The sequence below is a fragment of the Parambassis ranga genome, chromosome 22 (assembly GCF_900634625.1).
Source record: "Parambassis ranga chromosome 22, fParRan2.1, whole genome shotgun sequence".
NCBI classification, from domain to species: Eukaryota; Metazoa; Chordata; class Actinopteri; family Ambassidae; genus Parambassis; species Parambassis ranga.
The window spans coordinates 12,413,587-12,438,918 of NC_041042.1; the positions used below are offsets into that span (position 1 = coordinate 12,413,587).

At 42.0% G+C, this 25,332-nt stretch overlaps 1 protein-coding gene across 1 annotated transcript in view; it reads right to left on the minus strand.

Annotated features, from left to right (window-relative positions):
• alk (ALK receptor tyrosine kinase) overlaps positions 1-24,483 on the minus strand; it is a 236,237-nt gene extending 211,754 nt beyond the window's left edge. The window contains exon 1 of the mRNA XM_028395006.1: positions 23,724-24,483. Within this exon, the coding sequence (XP_028250807.1) occupies positions 23,724-24,483 (760 nt within the window). The remainder of the gene's footprint in view (positions 1-23,723) is intronic.
• Between the last annotated feature and the right edge of the window lie 849 nt (positions 24,484-25,332).

A 25,332-nucleotide genomic window follows, 5' to 3' on the forward strand; every position in this document is an offset into this window, starting at 1 on the left:
TGTTTATATTGAACAGAATTCAATAAAATATTAATGCAGAAATGATGGCCCATGTAGGATTTGCTTTGAAATTAGTCATGTTGACACAAATACCACAAATGAAAACTCTGATATCCCAAATGATGGCCAGAATGATCAGCTTTGTGCATTCATTTGGTCCAATTTGAGAGTTCTCAAGAATCAATCTCCTTGAAACATCCCCCTCCATAAAATGGTAAACAGCCCAGTTTTGCATCAGAAGCAGCTGGGAGGAGAGATAATGAAGTATGCTAACAGAAAACTGCTCACAGAGGCCTGAAGAATGAACTGATGGATGGTAGGACAATTTATTTCATAATGAGCGACATATTTGCAGCAAATACTCCTTGGGATGCTTCTGAAACCCCTCTGAGTGGCAAAATTGAACTGGCCAGGAGAGTGATTGTGTCTTTTCATCTAGTCATGCATTAGAGAGGAATAATTTCCAGAAATACAGCAAATGATTTTATAATAATGCTCGATAGGTACTCCTGCAGCAAGAGCTGCTTCACTTACCTACTTAAGTGTTAGATATTCCAATTATTTTCAGTCAACATGTGCTCAAACTTCCCTGTGGTTGCAGTTTGATGTGTTAAAATTAGCCAGATGTCACTCAAATATTATTACCTTTTTTCAGTTGGTGTTGAGTCTCCACGTTATAAAGGTAAACACTTGAAGAGATGATTTTCCAAGTTTGAAAAGAATCCAGAGTGTTTTCTCGTTTCCACCAGCTGAATATATTTTCTTCTGTTCTGCCACCTTTTTTATTTGTTAACACGCGGCGTAAGCTTTAGTGTGACAGCGTGTGGGATGATATCGAAGACTGCTGCATGTAATCAGCATATTTGGTAAAAGGGGTTGCATGCACAGTAAGTTAAAGTTAAAAACCCATAAACATGCTAATGCATTTTGTTGCACTTACATACACGCTGCTACACATTTAATCAATTGATTAATTGCAAATCAAAAAAGGCTCCTTACAGATGCATAGAGTTTGACCCCACCTGTGTATGTACACGTCTGCTAAAGGCACATACTCTGCAGCATCACTTGCCCCCCTTCGATGCGTTTGTCTTTTTGTCTGCCCACTGATAGAACCGCTTGTGTGTTATGTCCTGTCTCTGTCTGAGATCAATTAGACCTGTGAGCCGGCCAGCAGAGAAATTTTAATTATGCCTGCAGATGTCAGTGGCATGGCACAAAGGCTGTCAGCTGGCTGAGAAAGCCTCAGAGGCACATACTGTATTTAAGGAGACTCTCTTAGCCCATGATACAGCCATTAGGCTCTGCAGCATCAGGGCGAGGGCGAGAGAGAGAGAGAGAGAGAGGTTGTCGTGATTCAGAGCTGCTCAGAGTAATCAGAGGTATCGTCTCCGCGACTCAGGTCCGGATCGTATCACTCCTTTAGTTTTAAGCCGCGATGTGATGATGAGTCTGACAGACATAAATCAAACAACTTGGATCATAGTAACTAAACATTAGTATTGACTGTGGGCTCTCATTAGTATAATAGTGCTCATTAACTGCTCATTAGCCGAGAGTCCCTATTTTTACATTTGTAAATACCATAGATTGGGAATTTTACAGCAACACCATGTACTTTGCCTTTCCATGTATCAAAACCTTCTATTTACTAGTAATTAGCAGTTGACTGCACTCCATTCTAATTGCCCCATTTGATGTGTAGCAGTAAAAGAGAGGAAAAAAAAAAATAATTCAAAAGCAAATTTATCTGGGATCATTAAAAGCTAAAAGCAGGGACAGAAATCTTTGAAACTTCTGGTCACAAGAATTAAATATGAACTACTGGTGCAAGATGGTTGAAGATGAGCTTTCCCTTTCTGAGGCAGCACTTACAGATTCACAGCTGCCCTATTTGGATGAAAGATCCCCCCCAGAGAATGTCAAAATTAGCAAAATAATGCTTGCCTTATTATCGTAGCTGGATACAAGGTATGCTGAGGCGCTGTCTGGCATGCCATGTGGTGCAAAGATATAAAAGCGCATGCACCTTAACACAAGGGATGCATAAGTGGCTGGAAAGTTTGAATTTTCCTCACCAGCCTGTAGAGAATTACAGTGTTTGCGCCTTTTGTTTATGAGGGCCAGAGGGAATAAGGCTAGCTTAGCTTCCCACATACGCCACCTTGTATTTCTGTCACACGCTCACACAGTGGATGTATACAGCCCGACTCCGCTGAAACAATCTAGGTCATCTTTCATCATCTGCTTCTCCTGCTCCAGAGATGAGCTCAGAGTTAAGTGGACACAAAGAGTGTGCACAGCCTGAAAACATGAGATCCAACTAGTGGCTGCAGCTAATGACGATGCAGAGCAATGCCTCAAATATCCGTCCATATTTAGCAAGAGCTAGTTAAGAGACTTGTAAGAAAAACACGATCTTAACTTGATCACTGTTTTCCATTGTTAAATAATTGGGAACAGTAGTTTATAGATACACATGCACCATGTGTGTGGCTTCTGCATACTCTGTGCAAGCTTCATCTTCACAGCATAATGTGAAAGAGAACCAAATGCAATCTGTAAACTTGTCACAGCGAAGATACAATAATCCAATGATGTGAAGGTAAATTAAACATTTGACGCACAATTTCACAGTGCAAATATGTTTCTAGGAGCAATAAAAATTCTGCTAGCATCTACATTCTTCTAATGAAATCTCTAGTTAAAAATTCATAGTTTAATGCTTTCTGTCCTCATAACCAGAGGTGGTGGATTGGAGAGTTTATGTAAACTAAAGTGAACAATGTACAGTTTTTGGGGGGCTAAAACAGATTTTGAGCTCCCGGAAGACCTTTATTCTGAAAGGTCTGTCTAGGTGAGCTTACAGGAATACATTAGTAATAAATCCACACATTATTATGATGTGATAACAAATGTAAATTGCAAACCACTACAACAGCCTGTTATATTTAAATATGTGCCACTAATCAGCGTGCGTCAGCTTCCTGTGTGCCCTTCCCATTCTCCAGTCATTTGTGACTGCTGCTAGTCTCTCTTCTCTGCGTTAGTCATACAGTATTTTTTCATGATTTTTCAGACAGTTCCACGTGTCACCTTATATAAATCTGCAGTTTTATTTTAGATTGTTGCACCTGCAGTTTGGACACAGCTGCTGTGGCCTCTTTGAAGCCCCTGGTTTGTTTGTCTCCTGTACAAAACTCAAAGTTACACACATCTGACACATGTGACAAATTAGACTTCAACCTAATCCTGACCTAGCTTTGAAGCTTTGTTTATGAAATTTGGAATGTTTTCTAAAGCCTGGCCTTGTTGTAAAATTACAGCTTATGTCTGGGATTACAACATTCTCACAGTGAGAGTCTTTGGTTCAGAGAAACAAATACTTTAAAGCTTCAGCGTCTATCTAAGAAAGCAGCACAGCTGCCACACTTGTGGGTTTTTTCTTGTTGAGTGACGGCTACTGCCTTTCTGCTGTGCTCTCCAGGGTGCAAACAGGCAAAGGCCCAGGGTGTCTGGGGGGAAATTACATATTGGTTTTTCTGAGCTATGGCGCCTCATTGATTCCATATTCACAGACAACATTGAAGCGGGCAACAAGCTATTTTAAAGCTTGGACACTTTCTTGCCTTGCCTCCCCAGACACTGTGTCTCTAGTATGTTTTTTTTATCTTTGGATATCCCTCAGAGCATAGACTTAAAAACTTTGAATTAACCTTAAATATGTACATCTTTAAGTTGGACATGTTGTGAGGCATGCACTTATTCAGGAGCATGCACGGCTACTTGAACACATTAGCCATTTCATATTCAGAGAGTGAGGAAGCATCATTTTAATGCTCAAGTTTATGTGAAACACGAGGTTATAACATGTTCTAATGGTGCTGATAGGCACATTATGTAACCTTTGCATCTGTGTCATTTCGCCACATATTTTAGTATTATTTTTTGAATAAGGTCTTGAAATTATCTTGTTTGAATGATTTTAAATATTCTTCAGTCTGAAGAGGATAATTTTTGTTAGTGTTGGGAAGTTTGACTCTTTTTACTGAGTCGGATCTTTTACTCTCGAACACTAAATTGAACGAATCTTTTTCTGAGTCATTCCGTTCATTTTTACAGCAGGTGGCGTGTATCCCTCTTGTCGGCGTTCTCAAACACTAAATACTGAAGACAACATGGTTTGCTTCAGCTGACAAAATATAATACACAACTACCACATGCAATTCAAACCATGTGAAAACCTAGTAGAGAAAAGACACCGACTTCTATCCCGCATCCTCCTGCCATTGTGTTTAACAGCGTGACAGTGACTAGGTAGCTGTCACGTGACAAATGAACAAGAGACCGACAGCCTGAGCTGTGAAAGAAAGTGATGAATCAATCTGTGCAGCCAGAGCAGCCTGTCACGTGACAAATGAATGATAAACAAGGTGGATAACTGCATCTTACGTAGCCAGAGCGGCTGTCATGTGACAAAAGAACGAGGACCCGAGGACGAGCGAGTCGTCAACTAATCGCAGTTTCTTGTCTTGCCGACCTGCAGCTTATGTGGCTGCCTGCCGTGTGGCGAGAGAACGCATCACTCACTGACATGACTCATTGCTCCTGAGTCATATAAAAGATTAGTTCATATTGAACGAAACACTTGCGACCGACACATCACTAATTTTTGTTTCGATAAACATCTGCTTCGATAATCATTTCCTCCGACTATCGTTTGCATCAGTGTGTTTTTTTTCCTCCACCAACATCTCCAAAGACCATGAAATATGTAGTCTACAGAGACAAAAGCATTTTTCTTTAAAATAGAAGAGACAAATGTCAGACAATTAAAGAACCTGGGAACATGTGTATTCTTTAAACCGGTGCCTCAGCAGTCTGTGAGATTTACATTCTGCTTTTCACCTAGAAAACACAAAGGAGCAAAAAAGAGATGAGAGAAGTACAATATTTGTTCCACCTTTTTTGAAGTTTTACTTTGACGTTGCATGAATAACTCAACACTACTCATTCAACTAAGGATCACATCTCTCTCTCTTCTTCTCTCACCTCCCAATCTCAGGCTTGTCTTACCTTTTATCTACCTTTTCTCCAGCACCTGCTTTATTTGACTATCTGCCTACAGCTGCTTATATGGAGACAGTCTTCTCTCAATGTTCATCAAACAAGACTGCTGCTGGAGCAGAGAAGAGGGCACGTGAAGTGTCTTTACATTGGTATATAGTGTGTACTTTGAAGCAGCATCAAACCCAAGCATGTCAAACACAGCTTGGATCCCATATGGAGGTGCTGAACACACAGAGTCAACTTTGTCACGCCTTCATCTCAAGTGTGGTTAAATGAAATGTCATACAACAACGTGAGGTCAAACGTGCACTCTAATTCACCGTCTCTGAATGACAGTTCAAACAGCACATTCTTCCAACTTCAGTACACATGCATCACTGCTCAATTCAACACACTATATGCTAGTTTTTCCCCACACAAGAATTCAATTTTTATGTATTTCTTTGGGCTAATGTGTGGATATGTTTGCCTTAGTTCCTTTAAATTCAGCTCAAATTCAGCCACACCGTGTGATCTTATAGCCTTCCATATTCCTGATATACATTTTAAGGATAAAATCCTTTCATATGTACAAAATATGGCTCATTTGTTACACTTTTAGAGGCAAAAAGAACCAAGTCTAAATAAAACAGCGGCAGTTTGATGAGTGATTCATTCTGGGGAGATAAGTAACACTGCCAGACCAAAGACAATGCATGAAGATGTAATTAATCACTGTGTTCCCGCTGGGTCAGAAAAAGGGTGAAAAAAAAGGACTGGATTTGCAGTTTTAGCGCGCCGCATTCAAAAGGGTCGAGTAAGACATTGGAGGTAAGGCCGTAACTCATTTAAACAAGGCGTGTGTAAAGTGTGTGAATCTTTGAGCACATCGATTTCTCATAATTTCTCCTTAAGAAGTTGCTTTGACCATTTGTGCGACGTTGAAGGTTTTTTGCTTCGTGATTCAAGTCTTTGCCCTTATCATTAGCAGGATTTGGACCAAAAGCTGTTTCCTCAGATGTGGCTCAATTCCCACACCGCTGATGGAACAAGTGGGTGCCTATTATTTGAACTCCAATCCTGCACTAAATGTGCTGGCATGGCAGTGAGATTGGAGTGGGGGAGAAGGAGCCAGAGGACACACTTTTAACAGCCCCCTCGAGCAAAGTTTATGACCCTTTAGTGATAAGAGGCTTGTCTTAGTGCCCGACAAATTTATGAGTAAAAAAAAGGCTTTCTATTGTTACCTGGCCACTATTTCCATCTTTTATTCACTATGTTAATTAGAGCACCGGTCAGTCTACTTCAGGGAATAATTACACTCATGAGATTACAGTTAAGAGGATATTCATAAGCTGCATTACAGATGTAAAATTCGGCCCATTCATTGATTGTTTCAACTGGGGTCAAGTTTAAAAGGACACATATAAGTTGCTCTAAGTCATCCTAATGATATAGCTCTATATTGCTGTAGGGTGTCTCATGCCCTCTTTTTTCGATGTCTTACAGAATCAGACTGTCAGTGTGTCACTCACACACACAAGCAAAACTATCTTTCCCCCCAGTTAGCTCTTGATTACTTCCCATTTCCTTCCTTCCAATCATCTCCCCTACGCCCTCTTCCTCGTTAGTTATTCACATCAGCCAGCCACTCTTCTAGAAACGTCCCTCGTGGATCACGACCCACGGACCATTCTTCATGGAGACATATTGACTCTTTTGATGGTGTCACGCCACTTAAAAAAACATATTTCCCCTGTTCTTATTCAAATTAGAGCAGCTGTGGAGGAGTCCAGTGTGTGGATCAATGCACAAATCTCGACAATCTCTCCCCAGCTGCACATGTGTCAAACACCGTATCGTGGGGAGATTACACTGTGCTCAGAAGCCTGTCATCTTTTTCTTTTTTTTCCCTCCCCCCCAGACTGCCAAGGCTGTTGGTAGGCACGGTGTAAATCGATCATGGTGGCTCTTGGTGGCAGGAACCTCAGCGCCCCTCCTTTAGCTTTAAAAGTTGCTGGCATCAACAGGGATAAAGCAGATGGTTGGTACCTAGGGCAGTGAGCTTTGAAATCGAACAGGCATGGCATGCTTTTTACAATGAGCAGCAACATCTTTTAAAGTGACACAACTTTCCAACAGCCTCACATTACTGCTGAATAAATGATTATTTGTGTGTCACCAGTTGGAAATACTTGCAGATATGCTAATGATTTCATTCGGTGGATTCTTTTTGGACTGGGTACTCATTACCAGGTCTGTCCCCTTGTTTTGTAGAACCAAACTTGCTACTTGCCGCATTATTCTTTACATAAACATATGGGGGACATTCACTAAGACTGCTTGAGTACAGAAAAAGTTCAACATGTAGTGTATTCGTTTGCATTTACCCTCCTTAACTGTATGCTTTTGTTGACTGAGCCTGACCAAAGACATGTATTGAAATTAGACCTGTGTTGAAAAAATCGATTCTCCGATTTTAAATCGATTCTCATTTTATTTCCTAAAGATCGATTCGTACGTCCAAAAATCGATTTTTTAAAATAAATTTTCCTCCGGTGAACTTTAACCCCATTAGTCGCGTCATTGAATTTACGTAGGCGCGCTTGCTGTGAAGACATAAAAACAATGAACATGGCGTCAGACACTAGCGACAACGTTAGCCAAGCCCTGGTTTTAAAAACGCCCGACACGGTCAAAGCTACTATCTGGTCCCATTTCGGGTTCAAAAACGACAAAGAGAAAGATAAGCTTGACAAAAGCAAAGCGATATGCAAGGTATGCCAAATGGAAGTGAAGTATTGCGGGAATACGACCAACCTCAGGAACCACATGTTGCGACATCACCAAGATCTCATGTCAAAGCCGTCCACCGGGCCACAACAGATGAAACTTAAGCAAACACTACAACTACCAGCCAATTCTGCACGTTCTCTCAAAATAACTGAGGCGATTGCGGGCTTCATTTGCAAAGATATGCGCCCGTATTCTGTTGTTGAAAACGAGGGCTTCAGGCGGCTAATTAAGGTAACTGAACCGCTTTATGTTATGGTGTCTCGCAAACGTCTGTCTGAAGAAGTTATTCCAAACATGTACCAGTCAGTCAAAGAAGATGTAAAAAGTAAGCTCAAGTCAGCAGTGAGGGTGGGCATTACAAGTGATACCTGGACATCAGTGGCTACGGAATCATACATGAGTGTAACGGCACACTACATAGACGAGGAGTGGAACCTCATTTCATACGTACTTCAGACCACGGAGGTTGAAACTGACCATCGTTTTGCCAGTTTAGCAGAAATGATGACAGTGGCGATAGAGGAGTGGGGGCTGATGAGCAAAGACCCCGTCATGGTTACTGACAATGCAGCAAATATGGTCCATGCGGTTGAGATTATGGGGCTAACCCACGTTGGCTGCTTTGCACACATTATCAACCTTGCCTCGCAGGCCGGTTTCAAACTCCCTAATATTGCACGCCTGCTTGGGAGAGTGAGGCACATCGCCAAATTCTTTCATCGCAGTACGACAGCCACCCGCATTCTCAAAGAAAAGCAGAAGCTACTGCAGCTGAAAGCACACAAGCTCACAATTGATGTTGTGACCCGGTGGAACAGTGTGCTGGAAATGCTAGAACGCTTTCTGGAGCAGCAACCTGCAATCTCTGCCGCTCTGCTCTCACCTGAAGTCCGCAGAAAGGAAAAGGATCTGTGCAGCCTCAAAGAGGAAGACATAACAGATGCAGAAGATGTGGTCAGAGCTCTGAAGCCAATGAAGACAGCCACTCAAGTCATGTCAGAAGAAAAGTCCCCAACTCTCTCAGTGATCGCACCCCTGCATGCCATGCTGCTGAAGGAGATGACCAGCCTCCCAGAAGACTCCAAAGTTGTTAAGGACATCAAGGATGAGATCAAGAAAAACCTGAGCACAAGGTAGGCCTATGCTGTGTGTGTGTGAGAGTGAGCGAGTGTGAGATGAATTAAATGAAACATAAGAAAACATTAGCACCCTCCTCTGATTGTATAAAATTATTTAAATGTGTGAAATTTAAATTTCAGGTATTTGAACCAGAAGGACATGCTGCATGTTGCCTCAGCTGTCGATCCACGCTTCAAAGCCTTGCCATTCCTGAGTGAGGAGGAGCGAGACAGCACCTTTTCCAGACTCCAGACTGAAGCAGTGGTTGGGATGGAAGAAGAAGCATCTAATGTAAGTAATAATACAAAGCCATGTGGAAAAAAATCTCACTGTCATACAGACATACACCTCTGTATACAATACACATTCTCTCTCTACTCTCTCAAACAGCAAGATGATGCTGATGATGAAGCAGATGGAGTGGAGGAAGAGGTGCAACCTCAACCCCCTGCAGCCAACCACAAACAATCCAGCGCCATGGAGTCTCTCCTTGGGGAAGCTTACAGACTAAGAGAGGAGGGGGGAGCACAGAAAACTCGAGCAGAAGAGGCAGAAGATGAGATCAAAAGGTACAGAGCAAGGAGACCTGCAGGACTGCAGGACAATCCTCTGGTCTGGTGGAGAGAGAATGAAAACGAGTATCCTCTTTTGGCTCATATGGCAAAGCGATATCTCTGTGTCCCTGGGACCAGTGTCGCATCTGAGAGGGTTTTTTCAACTGCAGGTGACATCATCACTGCAAAAAGAAGCTGCCTTACCCCAGGGCATGTCAATGAGCTACTTTTCCTGCAGAAAAATCTTTCCATTCCCAAGTGAGTTGACCAGTGGACAGCTTACCCAGTTTGTCTTAAGTTAAGTTTACTTCCAGTTTATTTTTATTTGCACTTTAATAGGCGACGCCTTTCTCTATTTGTTTCTGTTTACAGTACGAGTTAAAATGTACAGTTTACATGTTTGCACTTTAAAGGCAATTGATTGTCTTAGACACTTATATTTCCTAAGTTACTGTACTGTGATTTTTATTTAGATACTTTGAAGCCATACTTTAAACAATGTTTACATTTACACTGGCTGAGAATGTTTTAGTTTTTTATATTGATAATTAAAATAAAAGTGCATTTGTACTCAACAGTAATGGCTTTTGGGTGAATTTTTAATATAATATTTTCAATAATGCACCAGGTTAGTGTCCCAGTAGCAGTCAGCTGCTGCAGGTATAGACACCTCCGGCATACTCCGTTTGCTGCCCTGGATCTGTATTCTAACCCACAGCATGTTTGTGAAAGCAATTGTATCAACATTCTGGGAGGGGGATTGGTCTTTACAGTCATCATGAACTACCAATACTTCATTAATTTGCTGTTGAATGTCAGTATAACACTAGGATTAATATGTTGCATAAATACACAGTCAAGTGATTCAGGTAACAACTCAAAATGGTTTAATAATACTAACCAGAATCGAGATTGGATCGAATCGAATCGAATCGTGATAATCGATTATAAATCTTGAGAATCGGAATCGAATCGATTCTTGAAATTTGAATCGATACCCAGCCCTAATTGAAATAGAACCATCCACCACAGCCACCTCAACTCTGTGCATTTTATAAGGCATTCAGTGATGCATTCATGTTCTCCACCCATTGATTCAAAACTAGTTTTCTGGGTAACATATTTTTTATAATGATGCTGTGCCATGTTTTCTTGCAGCTTCACTCACAAAGGTTCTGCTTTTGCACAGAATGAATGAAAACTGCATATTTGAAAGCAGTGCTCCTTTCACTCAGTTTGACCAAACACATCCTTGGTCTGGCGCTGACATGTTTTTTTTTTTTTTTTAAATAAAAAATGAAGCACAGATTGCAACAAAGCCAGTACAATTTATCTCTAATGGCTTCCTCCCCTTTGATGGCGCTGAGGTTTAATCAGAGTAAAAGCTGGGTCTTGCCTTGTGCCTGCTGGCATCCATTAATTTGGCCTCTCTTTTTCATTTGTTTGTTTTTTTAACTGTTCCAACAGCCAGCTGGCGTTCATCACTGGCCTGATTGAGTCCTGTTCAATACTCAAGCAGCCACTGGGCTGAAGACAAATGAATCACAGACACAACCGGTCAATGCCTACACTCCCTGACCCAAACACACAGGCAGCTCTTAGTCACAGCTGCTTCATCAGAAGGATGATTCAGCTCCTCCTACTTTTTCATTTTTAAATTAGGTATAATTTTTTTACATTAAGTCACCATGCATGAGTAATTTGTTTTGACTCCAGTGACTTCAATCTTAGCTGTCACTGTGGAGCCATTACAAGCCATTCAGTGTGTATGGATTTCAACCTGCTGGAGAGTACAGTACACAAATCACATTACAGAGTCATTTAACACATTTTGCAGTTTATGTCAACTAGTAATCCAAATCCGCCGAATTTACTAAAAGATACAAAGCTTATATCGTTATCAACACAAGTCAAGTTAATATCACAAAATTCTGTAATCCAGTAGCATATTGTGCAGTCCATGAAAATGCACCCATTGTGATGAAGGGGCAGAAAGCACTCATGGAAGATGAATACACTGAGAGCTTTTAAGAGAGGAGGAAAGGACGATGAATCAGATGTACAGCAGCTCTCATCTAATAAAATGGAAAAAACTCTGATGCATATTTCTCTCATTAAAACTAAATCAGCTGTTTGGAGCCATTAGTTAAAGGAAACATTTGGGGAAATACTTTACAAAAAAAAGGATTACAGAAGTTCCAGAGAGCTTTTCCACTTTGAGTTGCAGTCATCATTTGATTAGGTTGAGGCGAAAATGACCAACACAACACACAACAAGACTTCTCCATTCTCTTGTATGTCGAGCTGGAGTTTCAGACATTCATTTTCTCACATCAAAGCAATTCTCACATATTGTAGGTGAATTAATTAGTTTCTACAATAACAATCTCCTTAATCCTTTTGCAAGGATGACATATTAATGTTTCACACCAGGATGTTTAAATAATATCATTAATGACTTATACTTAGCAGATTCAACAAGCTCACATGAGTGTTAATTGTAAAATGACTTAAAACATATGGCTGTATGAGTCATACAGCCATATGATACAAGACACACATTTCCATTAAGAAAATTAATCAAACATGTCTCAAGACAAGACCTCCACACCCACCCACACCGAAATCCAGAAAATTAAAGCCATGCTCTTGCCAACGGATAAGAACACAGACACTTTGTGGTGCTACAGAGAAATGTGAGCAGCATTTCTATTTTTCTTTTTAGTTGCAAATGTGTTTTTTCTTCTTCTCTGCGCTGTCGTTAATGAGCACTCGGCAGTAAATATTGCATAGCTAAATGAGGATGGCTCCTCATCGGTGAATAAAATGTCTAGGAGTTAGACACTGTGATTCAAGATATGTCAAGTCATGAAGCTGCCAGCTTTGACTTGGAGAGGAAAAACACTTTGCCTTTTAGCCCCTGGGTCATTAGTTGGAGCTGGTCACTCCTTCTCACCGGCCTCTCTAAATGGGCTGGTGCCCTGACCACATGAGCACTGCTCCTGGGACCATGTCAAAGCTGTCACACTACATAGAGCCACACCATCAGTTCCATGGCTGAGTCACCAGAGCAAGTCCATACGTGACTTGTCACTGCGGCAGGCAGATAGACCCAGTCGCTCGTGTCATTTTACAACAGCCCATGGTATTTCTGCTCAGCAAAAAAAAAAAAAAAAAGAATTGTGAGAACTACTACAAAGCCAAATCTCTTGTGTCCCATTTTGTTCTTGTGTGAGATGGTGGAGCTTGATCCATGTCACATTACGGTTACAAGATTCGCAAGTCAGAAAGATAAAGGAGAAACAAAAATGACTGTGTCCAAGTTCACTTTGTAACCGTTACATAATCTGTCCTAAAGCCTGTCTCTTTTTTTTTTTTTACCACAGCCGGCCTCAAGGCAGCTGCATTCACCATCTTTCCTGTGATAGCGCAGTAGCCAAGCATTTTTATAATGAAATGCCTGTAAGGTGACAGATAAGGCCCCTCTCATACTTGTCAGTCAGCGGCTTTGCCCTGTGGAAACTTGAAGCGTGAATCTGGAGTACATGACAGTTGAGTCAGGCTTTTCTTTAGAACAGCAGACGAGAACGAAAGATTGAATCGTATATTTCTCAAAGTGCTTGTGTCACCACAATGAGATTACATATTGGCCAACTCACCAAACCTGACACCCGCTCACTATAACTTCATGGTGCATTTGACATTAGCATTTCAACTGTCTTCTTTAGATAATTGTAATGTTTGAGCTACAAACTGTGAGGATGGGTGAAAGCTTTGAAGCTGAGAAAGTCATACAAATGTCACATATCACAGCTAGTTTGTGTCTAATTTAGAGTTGCACACCAAAAGGCAGACAAGAGAAGGGGCATTTTGGACATAATTGGACTGACAAACCGCTGCTACTTTAGCTCATGATTTACTGTAGCACCTTGCTGATGAGCCTCCCAGCAGAGCCGCAGAGCTCCAGCAGTGTCCACCCATTGTGACGGCTTGCGTCATGCCACAAGAGAAAGGGTTCCTAGTGCATTTGCAGGTCAGCAAAACCTTCATATTTGTGATAACCCTGAGCTACATTTGACAGCAGTACCACACAGAGTGTAAACTAATCCCCTTCTTCGTCCTGATGGACTGACAGCTTTTGGTTTTGCACAGCTCCATGTTGTTTTTATACGAGTAGTGCTACAAGAACAACCACCAAGGTCAGTTTGCAGTTGTAGTACATGGCTGAAAAGGGTGCTAAGGCCAGGGCCGGGCTTTGATTTCATAGTTTTCAGTGCAAGCGAGCTAAGGTCAACATGTTGTCATCCAGCTGGCACTGAACAACACAATCTGAGGTGCTGATCTTTTTTTCTTCTCCATGTTGCACTTTGGCTGCTAGCTGGTGGCTCCAGGTTACTGTTCTAGACAGAGGCTTTGTGTAGTCTGAAAGCACCCCAGTGCTCCCTAGTGGACATACAAACATGAATAAACACACACGCACATGGGCATAACACACACTGAACAAGACACCCTCATGTACATATGCAAACATGAGTTGTTTGTTGTACAAATACAAACAATTGAAATGCTGATGTCTGAAGACAACACAGATGGGAAATATGCCAGACCTTTCAACCCTGCAAAATTTACACACAAAAGAGATGTACTCCACAATCAATCTGGTTTCTAGCTGAAACGGTCCACCAAAACCCACCATTTGTGATAATTATGATCAGTAATCATGCTAGACATACTGTATCTGCTACTACTGGTGATTCGTTGAGGTTAGTATACAACTGACTTGTGTAAAATGGCAGGCTACCTGGAAACAGCTTGGTTCTTGGTGAAGGTCAGAGTCCCCCAGGTAACAAGAGGCCCTTGACATGCTATTATATGTACAAGGCAAATAGGGAAGGAAACTGGATTAAATTGACCCTGTCAAAGCTCCTTGAATGTCCATGTGAAAGGACTGAGCCAGAGGCTACAATACTGAAAGTAAACAGAGAGGTGTGGAGGATGATAAAAAGCAGTTGGAAGAAAAGAAAATAATAAAGCAACAGAAACCTGAACACGAAGAAAACAACCAAACAGGAGCTCACTGAGGAAGAGACATGAATGGAAACCAAACTGCAAACACCTACGATGTGTTCACTGGCAAGCCTCATCCCTACTACATTAATGTAAAATCTGAGGCATTCTTCTATTTTGTCGCAGCTTTATCTGCCACTTATTAAGCCTTCCACGATCATCCCTTTTGCATTCACCCTTGTCTGATCTGTCTCAATGGCTAGCCTAAAAAAACCCAACTAAAATGATTTATAACTCCACAAGCAAGGCCAACAGCAAAAGTCTAGACTTCATCAAAGTTTCCCACTCCTTTTTGCTCCAGCAGAGAGGATAAGTTTTCTTGAGGCATGGGTGAGTTCAAAACAGCAGCAGCAGCAACACTGTGTGTGTATTCATTCCCACAGATCTCAGCAGCTGAACAAGTTGCACTTCCATCCCTTGAGCCAGTCCAGGCCACCAAGCATGCTGGGGCTTCGATAAGCCGCAAACAGTGTCTCTCATGGCACTGATGGCTCTGCCTCTTCATCTTTGTCTGTGCACCCCTCAATCACATCAACACACATCCAGCCCACACCACCAGAACAGTAAGAGAGACAGAGGGAGGGATGGATCTGGGTGAAACTCAGCCTCCTGTTGGAGAGGTGAATGAATGGGGTAGGGATTCAGGGGTATGGAGGTTTCAAGGGATAAGTGGGTTCAGTGAGAAACTGCTCTTCTGCGCCCTTTCATGGCGAATCATATCCCATTAAGTGGGTTTTGTCCTGTGATGAGGATGCTGCTGGCGCTCCTCAACAATCCCATTAGAGATCATAAAGGGAGCTGGGGATGTGGCCTGAGAGCACTCTGGCTGCTCCTCTAAGGCTGCCAGGCTTCTTATATATGGCGACTGCAGCATGTCTGCTAATGGCTTTTTAACTCCAGGTGAATGTTGGGAGTTTCTCTTCAGACTCTGCGTGCTCCCCTCTGACGCTCCATGCTTGCTGGTTAGCGTCACACAGACTGCATTGATTTAGCTCATATGAGAGTCTGGCTTAAGACGTGTGAAAACCGAGGACAATCTGACAACAGAGAAAAGCTTAGCGGTAGCGCTTCAGTGGCCTGGAAAGACCATGGGTGTGCGTCTCTCTGCCCTTAAAATACCTCCTTCTCTCCTTCTTTACATCCTCATCTCCTTTGATTTTGGCTCTCCTATCTTTCCAGTCATGCAAATATTTTAGAGATGAAATAAGAGACTTTAAAGTCGCAAAAGCTCTAATCAATATCTTTATATTATATTCCATTAAAAATTAAAAGGGGTCACTTATTGTGTTAACCAACTGCAGCAATGACCAAAAATGGTTAATTTAATATATATAAACAGCCAACCGTGCCTTTTGATTCTCTACCTCGCTGCAAGAAATAGTTTCTAGTAGTCAAAGTTCTCAGTTCTATAGCATTTATGGGTCTATACACATAATATACTCAGTACTTGCATTTGAAGTGCCTTATGTTATGCTAATTTAAATTCATAATTCAAATGTAGAAAATGAGAGTCTTAAGGCAAAGTATTGTTACAAGGTTGTTTACATATGTTTCCTACTTGCATACACTTTTCCACCCAGGCAGTCAGGGAAGAGAGAATACACATGCACCATACAAAAGCATGCATATCGCACATCTATTCCAGAATATACACAAAAAACACACCTTTTTTCTTTGCATTCCCCTGTTGTTTACAAGAATCTGCAGCGATGCAGGCAATGAATGTTATGTGTGCCTTTTACCCAAACTCCATAATTAGCTTGGTTATTTTTAATCAGTTTAAAATGCAACCAAGAATAAAATCAATACCGAGCTTTGGGCAAACAAATTATTTCAAGCCAACCATGCTATAATTACATCTGGAAATTATACATTTACATAGAGCTTTAAAAAAATACATTTGCGGGTGGACATTATACAAGCTTAGTTAAATGCAATCCAATACTGTATCTCTTTGTACTGCCCTTTTTATTTGGTTGTGTCGTGCATATTCAGTATTACTTTCTGTGATAAATGATGACACACAACTTGCTTACAAAGGTAGAAAAGCACTAAATTGGGCCCCTGCTGGCATCCTGGCATTTAAATAGGCGAACACACAGACAAAAAAAAACAAAGTTACAGACACAGTACCATCATTTTACAACTTCCAGAAAAGTATGAACACTCATTTATGCACATCTATTTACTCCTCATTATGGAAGTGGAGCATCTCAGGGTTGTGTAAGATTCACATTCAGCTCATGTACAGTATGTATTCCTCTCCGCACCTAGCCCTGAGCTAAACTCCTGCACCGAGGCCTCTTATATGCATCACCATTAATCAAATAGGCAGCTCGTGCTTTTTTGAAAGAACAAGCAAGTGGCATAAATAACTAAAACATCAGGGAAAGAGAGGTAAAAAGACAGTGCTGAATAAGAAGTGATGAAGAAAATCACAGCCAAAGTCACCTTGAGTCCAGCTAATTTACAAAACGGTGACACCAGCATTAACCACGATCAAGGTGATTAATATCGTAAAAGGCATTAAGCTGCTGTTTACATTGTCAAGGTGTTTATCTGCAGGACCAAATTTGGCAAGAATCACATTTTCATATTTTATTTTAAGTATGGACAGTTTACAGAATGCTAACAGCTTGTGTTTTTGGGCAACAGTTGCGCTCCCTGAGCTCTTGAGGTGCCGCCAACTAATGTGAGTGCCGATTCATTGGCCGCATTTTACCAGCTCACACAGCCAACATTACTTATTTCTTCACTTCCTTTAAGTCAAGCAGAATCAGTCATCACATTACACTGACAGCAGCCCCGTTCCATTGCATCCATCATGAGTGAATCTGAGCGGGTTCAGGGGGCCTCATTAAAATGCATTAATTTTTGACCACATGTACATGGTGACACTGAGAATTGCTGTTTTCTTAACTCAGGGCTGTTGGAATAGAAACCCCTACATTTGCAGAAGTCAAATTTGTGTGAATGCAGCATGGAAATGTGCATGCGGTGACTACAAATGGTGGTAATAATACCAATTGCACTGTACTTAGCTCAGTCAAGCAGCACTGATTTTTGAGCACTGGAAATGGCAGGAAGCTCTAGGTGTTTGTGTTGCAAAAGCTGAAAATGTCTCATTATTCACAGAAAGATGATTCAACCTATCACAAACTGATCAAGACTGGAAGGCTGCAGCAGAGCAGGTTGTCCTTAACTACTGTCATTACATGAGGTCTGGTTATGACGAACACTGAGGCACACAATCACGCTCCTTGTAACTTGCAGTATTGATCAGCTTGGATTGGGTCTCATGGGGCTGCAGTGTGTCACGACGTGCTGCCAACTCCTTGAGTGAATTGATCATAGAAATGCATAAATAATAAAGTGACATGTCAGTTTGACTTCCCATTGATTTCCCCATTAGCAGCTGATTGATACAAGCTTTAAATGTCAGGAGTCCCATTGATTACCACAAGTCCACGCACTCCCTTGCAATGTCATGTCACCGTTCCTGTGGCACTGCAGTCTTGCACCTGGAAGAACTAAATGAAAGGTCAACAGGTGCACCGAGCCATTGAGCTGCTTTTAGGCTGCGTTCCTACCCAAGATTTTACACACATTCTGCAATGTAACTACTATTTGAGAGCAACAGCAAAATGCATGAAGTGTTCCCTATCAGCCCACAATGTGAGAACATTTAAACCTGCGGGAAACTGCTTCAAAACACAGGGGTTTATGGGTAAGTACAATAAATAATAGAAGTAAAAACACTGTCTGTCTGAACAGACAGTGATGTGAACATGTTTTAATTACATGTTCATTTATGAATGGTTTGGCTTGCCAACATGCAGATCTGCATGTTTTTTGTTACTATATGTTACTTCTTGTTAGATATTAGGAGTAAATCATAACAGTATTGATTTATAACAATCAATATTATAACAGTAATTTCCTATATTGATCTTCATTTCCATTTTATTTACTGCTTTTATTATATAAACAGAGATGTGACAACCTTTTCATTGCTCTGTGGTATTTAAGAATTACATTAGTGCGACTAATCCCACTGGGAGACTGAGAGGTTAGTGTTAGTGGGTGGACTCGTCATGGTCATGCTGATATGTTGGAAAGGTAACACCCCCTGCAGTGACAAATGTCACTCCAGTTAACCGTCTTTTGTAACTCCCCATTTTTGTATTATGTTGTATGCTCTCAGTTGGGTATTCAGGTGTAGCACACACTTCTGAGCTGTGTGCAGTAACAGAACCGAAGCCCTCCAACTTGTAGGAGCTGCTACTGGTCAGTCTGCAGTGTGTTTTTTTTTCTTAAAGTTAAGTTAAAAAAATAATAATATTACTAAAAAGTGACACCTGTGGCTGTGGAGGATTTGGAGGCATGTAAAAGCACTTATGACGAGCTGAGTGATGAATAATACATCATTTCTGCTGCTACATAGTGAGTAGTGTCACAGTAAGTGACACAGTACACTGTTTACATGAATATTAGCATAGAAAACAACCAATGCCAAATTGATGCTGCAAACAGATTAACAGAAGTTATCATTTAAAGCTTGTTCTGGATTAGAAATTAGATTTTTGATGTTTATTATGATACACACAAAGCCATAAATAATGAGGAGTGTGTCAAAAGTCTTTTGGCAGCACAGTGGCTACAGACTGACAACACTCACATTCACACCCATGGGCCACTTAACCTGACTTAGGTGTGTAGTGTGAAGAGGAAAGAAAAGTGCTAATCACTAAAACTGCCTCATTAACTTTCTAACACATAGTACAGGAAATTACCCTTTATTAGAAATACTCATTTTACCAATTCATCACTTCAATGACAGGAGAGAGAACACGTGGGGCGTGTCACGTGTCACATTTAGGATAAAAGGACATAACAAAAGGACAAGTGAAGCTAATGGCAATATAAGCAGGGCACTCAAATAATAGTTGGCCACATTAATTGTGTGTGTATTTCTGTTTTTGACAGGTCTATAATTATTTAGGCTTAGCATTAAAGAGCTGCATTCAAAAAAATCCAAGTAAACTTTTTTAAGCTCTCACCCTCGGTAACACTTCTCTCGAGGCTACTATGTGAGCTACTTTGTCAGGAGACAAGGGAAAAGCATTCAGGATGTGGGAAATGAAAGTTTATTCATCTTTCAAGGAGAAACCTCTTCCAAAAGGGCCACAAGCAACGTACGGTAAACAAAGTACCAAGCGTGTAATCTAACTTTATAAATTTACTGTTGACTTCCTTTATGATTCAGTTGTATTTGCCTAACAGCTAAAACATCCTCACACAAGGAATCAGTTTTAAGCCTCTCAAAGGAAATTGCAGACTGTGGTTGTTCAATAGAAAATTATGTGTGTGTGTGTGTGTGTCTGTGTTTGCATGAGGGGCAGAGCTGAGGGGCAAACATGGGGAGAAAAGCCTTAACGTACATAGAGGCTGCTCTCGGGCTCTAATGGCAGCAGTCTTTTTCTTTAGGGCCTCAATCAGATCCTGATTGAAGTAAGTTTATGATGATGCTCTTCTTTTTCTTTTTTTTTTTAAGTGTGCAAGGAAACATCAGCATCTAACCAACTCCACTGGAAAGTATCTGCAGGTTAATGAAGCAGGGGTCCCCACTTCCTCCAGCTTCCAATGCTGAGGTTCATTTAATGATTCGTTTGCAAACTATTTATGGCATCGCTTGGTGAACATAACAGGGGTTAATAAAGTAGAGGCCAATACTTTATCACACCTGCTGAGCATTGTTTTCCTCTCTTTTAACTCATAGAAGCATTTCTCATTAATGATGTCCCCCATAGGGCCCATAAGGCCAGTAAGTATAAATGCACAGTGCAGAGTTTAATGCCTTGATCCCCGCAGGCACGCTTGCCTGATTGTCAAATTATTCTGGGTGCCATGGTGGGTATTTATTTCATGCTAATAGCCAGCGTCTTACTGGAGGCCTGGAAAAACAAGTGTACTGTGTACATTACACAGGAAAAATGCCAAACATTGGCAAGTCAGGTGTGTAAAAATGCAAGACAACACACACTGGAGCCTTGAGTTGAGTCATTTAGTATGGAGGAGGGAGTGTGTGACACTGGCGGGAGAGAATCTGTATTATAGAACCGAAAAAAATAGAGGGACAACAGATGTGTGTGTGTGCATCAGCAAATAAACTTAGTTGTGTTTGTATACAAAAAGTAATAATCACTTGTGACAATAACTGCAACTCTGCAAATACGCAGTAGGAAGAATTGGGCAATGTGTACACAACGCATAACAATGTCTCCAGAACACTGTTAGCACTGAGGCAGGTTGAGCCAAGGTTACATTACATTATCATGTTATAGCGTGTATTCAAGTCATGTGACATCAACCGCACCATCACCGTGACAACTATACATAGAGATTTGGTTCCGAGACAAAACAGTTGTGAGCTCAGCCTTGACTAAAATTAATCTTGTCACATTCAAGGCCAATGGAGAAACATTCACACTAACATCGATCAACCAAATTGATAAGTCCAATACTACCATGACAATGGGAAACAAGCGGGATAACTAGTTCCAGTTCACTAAATACAGGCTGATCATTCACACCCTGACCAACACCTACATTGATTATACAGGCACCAATTCACTTAAGCTGTGTTTGTATCATGACGTGCTACATGAGGCGGCGATGCTAATCCCTCCGACATCAAACAACCTCCTAGTTTCCTTTTTTCCTGCTATGACCATTGAACCATTAATCTAGTACAACCATGTATCTAAACATACTCTGCCATGCAGCTGTGGTCAGATTAGTTTCATGATTTCTTGCTTCATGCAGTAGACAAAACAAATCAGAGTGTACAAGAAATACAATGAATTATGCCGTTGTTCTATTGATGCTGTGGTCTCCATACGACCATTGATCATAACATATAAAATGAATGGATGCTCCAAGACAGACTGAAGCTTCCTTTAGGAAGCGTGTCCTTGCTCATCTGAGCAACACACCTTCTCAGTGATTAAATATGTGATCACTGTCTGGTTTATGTTAGGATGATGAATGGAGCACATCACATAAAAAAAAGATCTTAGATGTAATAAACTGGCAGCAATTAATTCCAGTTACTGCTGCTCTTTAACCGTGTTTGTTGTAAATGCTACCTCACATCTCACAACTCAAGGACAGGTGTTTGAAAATGTTCTTTTTATGTTGAGTAAGCTGATGTTCTCTTCGCAAAAATAAATAAAAATAAAAATACTGCAACACACAGTACTCACAATGTGGTGAGAACTTTGGATACTATCCACAACAATACATTATAGATGCATTGGCTGATTTGACATCCCAGCAGCTGGCTGACACCATTTTTCAGTGTCACTGTTGGAGAAAAATAGAACTGTTGTGATGTTTCACAGCTGTGTTTAAGTCGTGAGGTATAGGCTGAGAGTGCCTCAGTGGCTTTAGAGAAAGTGGTGCTCTTAAGAAAAAGAAAAAAAAAAAAAAAAAGAATCAGCAGAGGCCCCTGCTGCAACAAAACATGACATCCTCCCCTGCTGGCCTCCCACCTGCAAACACTCAGAGCTGTGTGTTGTGTGGATTGCCTGCTGGGAGTTGACATACTATATCCAGGTAGAATAAAAGATAAACTAGGAATTCAACAGTGTTGTTCAGCTGTGGGTAATTTTGTCATTTTGGCTGGGTTTTTTTGGGAAAATCACAGTTCAGGTTAAAGTTAGGGAGCCTTTGTTGTCATGGTTACAACAGTAACCACCTGCTTAAGGAAAGGGAGAGTGGAAGCAGAAGGCCGAGACAGAGAGCAAAATTCTCTTCAGAATTCAACAGTTTAGCGAGCCATCCAGCCTCGGTAACCTGCTCCACCTGCAGATGTCACACTGGTCCCACTCCTTCTGTTTTCACAGCCACACATGCACACCTGAGCAGTACTCTGTAGTGGAACCATTGTGATCTGCTACGGAGCTGCTGGAAGTTATGGCTGCTTTTCCTCGAGAGATGCCGTCTTTTAACTGTGAAAACCATGCTGGTGTCCCACCTGCTAACGCTACCAGCTGTGTTGTTGGAATTCCCACTGAGTGCTGCAGGGGTAGTCCACTCACATGCTTCTTTTTCACAGTTTGTGTATATTTTTTTGTATTGCATAAAGAGTTGTAACACACTGACACATTTCATTTAAACCTGGGAATACACCAGCTGAAGTCACAGTGTAACTTATGCAGCATTCTGGGATTCTCTGTGTGTATTCGCACGCATTTCTACGCTCTGTGCACACCACGTGCGTGCCTGCAAGGGGTTTTCTTTCTTACTCTATCCCAGGCCAGCCTCTGCTTTGCTTTTGTCTGATAGATTCCGGTGCATTTTTCTGGGCCAGCCTCCCTCATCAAAGTGATTAAGCAATTACACTGATTGTGCCGATGCTCAGAAGAAGGAGGGAAGGACCCTCGAGTATTGAGTGCTAAAGCTTTCTTGGAGATAACAGCTTAATTTGAGCCTAATCAAAATAAAGCCTGTTTTCTTAGATCTACAACCTTCCATGAGGCCTGGGGAATGGAATAGGTATGGTTCAGAATGAGCTGGTGGAGGTGAAGAAGTTCTGCTGGGGGCCTTTTCCAGCTTAAGGGTCATTCTATAGTCCTTATGCAGTGAAGATGCACTATTATCATGCAATGAGGCCTCTCATCCCCAACAAATGAAATAATATCTTCTTAGAGATGATCCCTATGAAGATGCGACATATACCCAGCATGGATCCAAACTGGAAATAATTAAAGAGTTTTGGGAATTTAATCAACATTCAGTTCGTCTCTTAGGAGTCTGAAAATCCTCAGAGCAGCAGAGCTAAATGTACTAGTGTGATTTTTTTCTATCACACACACACACACCTCAGTCATCATTTTCCCATCACACCATCATAATAACCGTCTTTCTCCATGCCTATATTTCTCTCTCCTGTGCCAAACCGCACGCTGCACGCCTCTGTAGGCACACACTGGATTCAACATCAAATATTGATCACAGCAGAACTTAAATCACAACCGTGAGCGAGTAGAATGTGGGGGCGTGTGAGGGGAACAACATGGCAAAAAAAGTGAAAGAGAAATGGGGAGGGAGGGGGTAAAAAAAAGAGGCACTCACCCCGGGAGGATATTTGAAGATAGAGGCGGGGGTCTGCAGCTCTTATGGCCGCTGTGTACCAATCCTCAACCACGGACACTTGCGCCTTTTTCTCAGGCATAAGCCGGACCCTGAGCCGGCCCCCCTCTGCGCCCAACCACCACTCCAGAATGGCTGTGAGGTCCATTTCCAGCATGAACATCGGGGCCTCTTCATACACAGACAGCCCCCCGCATCCCGTCTTCACTATATCCTCTCCTATTTCCACTAGAACTTGGTTATTTTTCCTGTTGGCTTTCGTTAAGCCCAATTTCAGAACTTTGGACACCGGCCGCTTATGGAAGAAGGGGAGCCGTCCATCAGGGGTGGCGTTCCTCAGTGCTGAGTCTGTAGCAGACTTGGGGTCCACAAAAGTGGCTATGGTTTTCTGTAAAGGTATGCAGTGCATTTTCAAGTTTGCGCGCACCGTGTAACATCCACTAAAAGTCTGGCAGTCGCCATTCAGGGGTCTCTTTATGAACTCCGCCAGATAATAGCGCAGCAGAGAAGGGACCGCGAAATCCACTGCCAGGGTTCTCCTCTTGTTTCTGGACATGATGGTTTGGTTCAAGTCTCTTTTGCCCCCGGTTTCCCCGCTGCTGCCGCCGCCGCTGTTGCTGATGTTGTTGCTGAAGGCGGCGGTGGGGAGATCCATCCCCGTTGTGGTCCTTGGCGAAGCGCAGTGCAGCCCAGCAAAAAATGCGGCAGAACAAACAAGCACAAACAATATCCTGGCGTTCATGGTTTAATATTGTGAGTGTTTCGATTAGGAGAAGCACCCGGTAATCCCACCGTTCACAGCTTCCTCTCCGCTCCTGTCACATACGCAGCGCAAAATCACAAAGTGCGAATCAATGATCCTGCGTGTCCTGCGTCTCTTTACCGGTGCGCACCCGTGGCAAGACGAACTGGATTTTACATTTGCTCGGCACTGACTGTTGCCGTCCTCCCTTCTTCAAACGAAAAAAGTGCCATATCCCCTTTCTGCTTCCCGCACACGCACCTTTTACGCCTTTAATATATTTTATCACCGTTACGAACCCAGCCACTTGCTCTCCGGGACGCTGATTGATATGCCGGTCGGGTCCGCTCCGGTGGCTTTCAAAGACTCCCTGTCTCTTGGCACAGTTGTGACGGCGGTACAAGTGGTCTCTCTGTCAGCAGCGGGATGCAGCGCCGCTCTCTCCCTTCACAACTAAAATCATGAATTCAGAATGAGTTTGGAAAAGCCGAGCGTCCATTAAAGTTTCCAATAAAACCATATCTCAGAGCCCTGGCTAATTGAAAACTGCTCCGGCAGCCCCTCGGGTTAATTGTGTGGTGAGGATGTGGTGCTCATTTGCTCGTTAGTGGCAGCTCTGATCGCCTCTGCCATGCCTGCACATGCGGTAAAGTCATTCACACATCCATTTGACGTCAGTAAGCCGTTTTATCTGAACACGACTCCCCTGGGAGAAAGCCTTCAGCAGTCAGCGCAGTTACGGGCGCGTCTGATGCGCCCTCGGCGCAGCTGTAACGACGCCTGTATCTTTATTGAAATTAGAAATGCCACGAGGTGCAGCAGCTCTGCTCCGCGCATTGTCTCTGCTGA